The 7,484-nt window shown below is 39.1% G+C and overlaps 1 protein-coding gene across 1 annotated transcript in view; it reads left to right on the forward strand.

Moving 5' to 3' along the window:
* poli (polymerase (DNA directed) iota) overlaps positions 1-7,175 on the forward strand; it is a 57,891-nt gene extending 50,716 nt beyond the window's left edge. Inside the window, exons 7-9 of the mRNA XM_048604002.1 lie at positions 830-921; positions 1,524-1,657; positions 5,183-7,175. Of these exons, the coding sequence (XP_048459959.1) occupies positions 830-921; positions 1,524-1,657; positions 5,183-6,165 (1,209 nt within the window). The 3' untranslated portion in view covers positions 6,166-7,175. The remainder of the gene's footprint in view (positions 1-829; positions 922-1,523; positions 1,658-5,182) is intronic.
* Positions 7,176-7,484: the final 309 nt, after the last annotated feature.

Raw genomic sequence — 7,484 nt, forward strand, 5'->3', positions numbered from 1 at the left:
TGCCCATACTGTGCAGGGTGGTGGATTACATGGAAAATTCAGGATTACAGGGGAGAAGGCTAGGTCTAGGTGGGATGCTCTTTGGAGGGTTGATATGGGCCAAATGGCCTGCTTTCATACTGTAGGATTCTATGATGGGTCTGTTTCCATGCTATATGATTCTGACTGTCTAGGATTTCTATGGGAAAATCACAGGCCTGAGTTCCCCAGAGATACCTCAATTAAATGGAATATGGACACTTTTATTTTACCCTTACTCCTACCTAAATATAGAGCATAAGATTTTTTTTTTATTTCATAAAAAAAATCTCTAAGTACATACAAATGTTCCATCTCAGACCTTCTAAACTGGAAAATTATAATCTTTTTTCTGTCCCAAGTACCTCTCGGGTCCACCACTGATCTGTCTGCTTCCCTACAAAGCTCCTTACCTCACCCACTGCTCTCAGTGATGCTGACTGCCTGTCACAGGGTCCCCACCTCACCCACTTCGCTCTTCTCAGAGCCAAATCCTCTGAATCCAATCTCAGTCTCACATGACGTTCTTTTCTAACACTTTGTAGTACAGGGCACTGAAATGAATGGGTGTCAAAGCAGCAAGTGAAGCACACAACAAGACCTGGTTTGAGAAGATCAGTGAGTCAATTGTTGTTAAGCCAGCTGAACTCAGTTTATATTGTACCTTCCTAACCTACCTGGCTCTGTGTGATATGATCAATTTACATCCTGATCTGTTGGGGAGTTTAATCATGACTTTTTCCTGGATATTAGCTTTAATCACTTGCACAGAATTAAAATAATTTAATATTAGCCTTCATGTTTTCCTCAGTCCCTCAGTGATGAAGATTCCTTCGAGAAGTGCTCCTCATTAGTTAAAATTAAAATGAAAATTGAAGAGCTGCTGATCAGTCTTCTAATCAGGTTGGTGAGGCATTTTCAGATGACCTTCTAAAATCATTTTTAGATGTTGACATTTATATAATGACATCATTCCCATGTTTATTTAAAGAGAACATAATTTTTAGAAAGAGGTTTGTCTGAATATCAGTCTGTAAGAAATGAATCTTCATAGTTCAGACCAAGAACCATTAAGTATTCCAAAGCCAAATGTATGCATTAATACTCCAGGTTGCAGGAATGTTGACATTTGGCAAAGTCAGCTTTGCTTCTCCTCACATGCTGAGTTATGTCACTGTCCCTTTAATTAAGTTACATCCTGACACTGGTTACTTAAAATGTTAAATGTGACAGTTCTATCATTAATATCCCTCAACTGCTAGAATATAAAGCTGACAAAGTAAAAAACAACAAAAATTAGTTTGTAAAGTAAAAACATTACATGCTATTTACTACGATAGCTATTTACTGCACTGTTGTTGCAAAGCTTCTCAATGTTGTTTCAGTAAATAATCACACCAGGGCCTAACAAATATAATGATGTGGCCTTCTTCAATATCTTATAAAACTGTGCTTCAATCAACAAAGTGTATTTGCCTTCAAGACATTGTGGATGTTGTTTGCAGGTTACACAATGATGGACGTGTACCACGGACCATTCGGCTCACAATTAGACGATCTTCAGCTTCTAACAAATGGTTTAATCGGGAGAGTCGGCAGTGTCCTGTTCCAAATCAATTAATGCAGAAACTTATCACAGGTGATGATTGTCATGGTATCCTCTGATACAGTTTGCTTAAAGCACTGAGCATTGTATACTGATACACACCTCTTAAAGTATTGAGAACTACAGTTGTGCAATTATATTTACCTCAAGAACAAAGGTTAGCTTTCACTACTATTCCTCTTAAATGGAAACTGAAAGATCTGGAAAGGCTATTGATCCCAGCAATATTCTTCACTCAAATTCATGATTCATTTTTTGCAGCTATATTCAATTATATTATCAATGGGCCGAATGCCCTTAACTACACTTTCCTTTGTTACCTTTTGAGTAAAGAACTTATTAAAAATGTAATTGATTTCCTGTTGCAAAGTCAGGAAAAGTATATTTACTTTAAAAACCTCAGTGTTACTGTAGGTGTCAGAGGTCTGCTTCTGGAACTTAAGAGCTCCATCTCATGGTGGAGGTGTGCAGCTGCAGAAAAGACAGAGAGTGCTGCATCTGCAGAAAGAGGAACAAAGTTTACTTTCCAGATCTGTTATGACCATTCTTCAGAACATGCAGTGTTCAGTTGCATGCCTGATTGTGAATCAATAATAATGATGCCTGTTGGGGAGCCCCATGACATACGCAAGTTACTGTAGTTATTTTTATTTTACCTGTTCAGACATTTGTGTATGACACACATTCAGGAGAGTTGGGACTTGAACCGGGGCCTCCTGGCTGAGAACTAAGGATGCTAGTTAATCTAGTACAGATAAAACAGAATGCAGTATTCAGGACAAGCAGAGTTGATGATTAGAGGGATAACTAGACCCAAGCAAGAGTGAAAGAAGAAGTAGAAGGGGGTTGGGGGTAATAAAAGCTGAGAAAGTAAATTGGATGGGAGGTGGTTCAAGAGGTGAGACCTGGAAGAGGGGGCTATTGGTGTCAACAGTTTTAGCTCAATGTGGGGAAGACCATCGGGAATTTTCCTGCTGTTTTCCCCAGTCACAGGTTGAGGTGCAGTTTGAACCTCAGGATCCCAGCATCACATGCAGTGAAACCAAAGGCACTGTATTGTTATCTTGATGGAGGGAATCCTCCCCGACATTGGATCTAGCATGAAGCGAAAATACTATTAAAATACTCCAATTGCAAAGTTGTATATTCAGCAGAGGGTGCAACAAAATAGGGGCAGGCGAAAAGACGTGATCAAACAATTTAGGAACAGAAGTAGGCCATTCAGCCCATCAAGCCTGCCCTACCATTCGATAAGATCACAGCTGATCTGTTTGTGTTTTGAATCTTGCATTGCCATCAGCCCCTGGTAATCTTTGATTCCCTTGCCTAACAAGAATCTGTCTATCTGTGCCTGAAAGATATCCAATGACCCTGCCTGTACCACCTTCTGAAGCAGAGAGTTCCAAAGTTATGTAAGCCTCTGAGAGAAAAGAAATTCCTCTCATCTCTAAAAGGTGACACCTAATTTTAAATTGTGGCCCCTAGTTATTGATTCACCCCACAATAGAAAACATCCTTTCCATGTTCACCTTATCAGGACTGTTCAGGATCTTTTAAGCTCCAATCAAATCACATCTCACTGTTGTAAACTACAGTGAAAACAAGTCCAGCTGAACAATCTTTCCTCATAAAAGAATCCACTTAATACAGATATCAATCAAGTAGACCTCTTCTGAGTGGAAGTGGGCACAATACAATACAAACACAGATTTGGCCATATCCGGCTGCAGAGAAGGATGGGAGGGTCAGTTGTTTGAGCGCAAGTCATTCTGATAGTCCACTACAACACAGTCAACTGAAGGACTCCAATGAGTGAAATTTGATTCAGCAGCCTTCTGTGAAAGAATTATAAAAATGAAACTATAAATGACAAGTATTCATAAAATGTTTTAAAATGATCATTGTACTTCAATATCACCCAACATGCTTATCTATATTTATATAGCAACTGGCTAAAGTTGTAAAGTCTTACAAATTTAAGACTGTCCCACAGTGATCCTTGGTGTGCCCAATGTACAACTGCACTCAGCTTCAGCTAACTGTTTTGGTGTTAATCCTCAGCATATTCTAATGTGAGTATTGTGAGTCAGACAATGAAAACAGAAAACACCTCACAGCATCGCCTACAAAGTTGATTGTGCAAGTAAATATTGATATATATTCTCCCATTCTCGAGTTTCTTTCGTGTTTGTGTGCTCACACATGCAAACAAATTACGTAAAATAAAATCACAGTATTTTTCAGAGGTGTTAGTTATGCCCTCATCAACTGAAAAAAGTCTCGAGCAGCAACTCTGGCCACTGCCTGAAATCTAGTGCACGTAACCTCCAATTTCACTCGTTTGGATGTGTATAGGATTTTCAAGTACGGCTCGACAAAGTTATTCTTCTGCTATATTTCTGCCATTTTTAAAGGATGTTTAAAATTAGAATCTGTGCTTTCTTTGGGTTCTGATTGTTTTACAACCATTATATGTTGAGTCTTATTTAAATGAAAATTCTTGGTGCTAAATGGACATTGACAATATGAGTACAATATTAGGCTCTTTTTCATTCTAAGTTTGGTGTTGTGACCATGGAGGAAACTTCAGGCTGAGAAAGCATGAAGTGGTGATTCTGTTCTTTTCATTATGTGCCTCATTTCATTCTATTATTCACTTTTTAAGCACTTTTACATTTGTCAATATTAAATTTAATTTGCTATTTGCATGTCAGACTCTATGTCCAATCTAAATGTTTCACCACAATAAAACAGGCATTATGCCTTCCTTTCTAACAAGCTTACAACTGACTTCATAAACATTGATTCTTCTAAAATTTCATCATAGCTTAGCATTTAATTAAACAATTTCCTCCTAATTGTTCTGTTCTAAAAGTGCTGACTTGCACTACATTTGTATGGTTGCTCCAATGCCAAGTGACTGTAGTCCATGTATAAACGCAAACAAGTAATGCCAGCTGGTTGACGTTGATTCTGAAGAATATCTTTCTCAGTTCTTCCCCATCCTCATTTGGCACCTACTCACGGCCATGTTCTAACAGGAATCAATGGATAGTGATCAATAACAGAACTTTGAACTTGAGTCAATTCAGATTTGTTGTGGTTCTCCCATTGAAAAGTAGTCTTCCAATACTCAGTATCAAGGCCAACATATGAATTGTAGCCACAGAAGATAAAGTATTGTCCTCGAAGGTAGAGTCTGTGCATTCAGCAGCAGGTAAGAGAAACCCTGCAAGTGAGAGGAACAAGAAAGCACAGTGAGAATAGGTGTGAGGAGAGACACCTTTAAATCTGAAACTCCTGTGATAATATGATAATGATTTTTCAGCTTAGAAAAGCAACCTCGGGGTCAAAAAATGATGACTTAGACATTTTGGAGTTTTAGCTGATTCCTTTTGAAGTTCAGGAAATATTTATTCAATAATTTTCCATTTGGAAAGACAAGTTTCTTCATGATCTATGGAAGTAGCTGGCAGGTTGGGGCAAATGGCCGTTACAGTTTGCATGTATTATTATGTGCCTTCTTCCTGAGTGTAATACCTCACTTTTTTTCACTAGGTCCCTGTGACACGGTGGTTCCACTGGTTGAAATCCTAATGAAGTTGTTTGAAAAGATGGTGGACACAAGGTCTCTGTTTTATGTAAGCCTTCTGAGTGTGTGCTTTGCCAAGCTTGTTCAGCCCACTTTGTCTTCCCCCATCAAGGGATCAATAGGATTCTATTTGACCCAGAAATCCCCGGGAAAATCAGACTTGAGCCAAAATGGGGAAGCACGTAGACAGCTACTCAGACAGTGGAGAGGTTCTGATGATGCTGATTCAGGAGAAAGTACTACAGGTCCCATGGAAAGTCACCAAGAATCTATATGTGGAATGGCAGACCATGTTGCTGATGATCACTCAAGTCTGACATGCTCAGACTCTACCCTACCACCTGGGATTGACGTTGACGTATTTAAAGAACTCCCAGCTAATATTCAGAAAGAAATTATTGCAGATGCCAGCCCTTCAAAAAGTCAGCTGAAATACAAAAGTAAGACAGAGCAGTCTACAGAGAAAGAAATGAGAAAAGGCACCTTCCTGTTTAGGTCACTAACAGAAGAACAGAGGAAACTTCTGGTACCACCAGACACTGACTGTAGTCCTATCGGTTCTAGTTCAGATACACCTCTTTTAGATGTTCACAGCAGTATACCGGATAATCCTGATCCTCAGCCAGAGCAGGGTGCTGTTAATGACAGTGGAGCCTCTGTGCAAGACTGCCAACCCTCTGGTGAAACCTTGGAATTGGGTAATGCGGAATGTGAGAGGCTCACGCTTCGGAACTCAGGACCCATCCCCTCTAATGTGGATCCAAAGGTGTTTTCTGAACTGCCCAATGAGCTTCAGAACGAACTGCTGACAGACTGGAAACAACAGAAGACAGTGCCGAAGAGAAACGTTGCTAAACAGGCCAGCAAAGTAAGACCCAATACAGGAGCTAGACTCCCCAAAAAGACTACCAAGTCCAACAGCATCCTGAAGTATTTTAACAAGAATTAAGACTCCAGCGTTACTGAAAGTTGATGCCTGATGCCACAAACAGGATTAACTTCTAATAAGACTGTAAGAGGCAGAAATGACAGCACTGGTGCTGGAATTTCACACAAACCACAAGAACCACTGATGTGGTGAAAGGAAATTCCCATGTGTGTGCAACAGGGCAAATTCTTCTGATGTTTGATGCAAGGGATTTTAGTTTACAGAGTAAAGGGACTTTTTTTTCCCCTTTATGTAATTGATATCTGATCCTGGAGTACTTGATGCAGACACGATATTCCACAAGTGATGAAGTGTTCAAAACTGAATTATATAAGTATTTTCTTTTGTTTTTGTTTGTGTGACTTTTCTCCTTTTCCCACATAGTCTCACCTCGTCAGTCACTGCATTCCAGTAGAGAAAAGAGAGAAGCAGCTAGTCCCAAGTATTACCAAGCTAGTGTAGTTTGAGCTCACCCTAACCCTGACCACATGCTTTGGAATGCTTTCCTAATAATTCAAAGGGATGGCAAATGTTTCCTGACACAATGTAAATACTCCCCAACTCAAGAGTTGTGTTCTCAAAGCCTGGGAGAAAGTGACTACTAAAAGGAGCAACTGAAGAACGTGCTTGTTGTATGGGAAAGTTCAGGACTTTCATCTCAAAAACAAAGTTGCTTCATTATGCACTTAACTGCACTCATACATTAAGGTGGAACAGCATGACTGAAAGCAATGTTTTTAAAATCAGTGTACCCAGGCATGTGTTAGGTTAAGCTTTGATGGTGCCTTTCTCATAAAAACTTTTGATCTGTACCAGAGTGTGCAGTTTGCATTTGTATTGTTTTGTATTGCTACTTAGCTGCTTCCATCTGCTTCTGCAAAAGAGTATTGTGTTACTGCGTTATTGTGTTTTTTTATATAAGAAAAAATTGAATTGTTGCCTTACTGAAAATATTAACATGGAACATTAACATGAAAGATGTAAAGTGAAGGACTATTTTCTGAAATTGCAATAAATTAAAAATAAATGTTCTCAACATGTTGTGCCTAAATCAAACAGATAAGCATTAAAAGGGAGTACAACACACAAATGAGGAATGATATGAACTCAACTTCACATAAATAACCCATGGTTAATCAGTTTTTGCTTTTAGTTTTATCTCTCATCATGAAACAAAGCAGAGTCCGCTCTTGTGAAATGGAGTTTGCAGACGAGAGAACTGTACCAAGGTGCAGGGAAGACTGTGACGCTGAAAGAGGTCAGAATTGGAAGGCAGTATAAGGTTAGAAGTTAATGGGAAAAAGCTATAGAAAGATTTGGGAATATAAGGATGGTAGAAC

This window comes from Rhincodon typus, chromosome 1, assembly GCF_021869965.1.
Source record: "Rhincodon typus isolate 14 chromosome 1, sRhiTyp1.1, whole genome shotgun sequence".
Classification (NCBI taxonomy): domain Eukaryota; kingdom Metazoa; phylum Chordata; class Chondrichthyes; order Orectolobiformes; family Rhincodontidae; genus Rhincodon; species Rhincodon typus.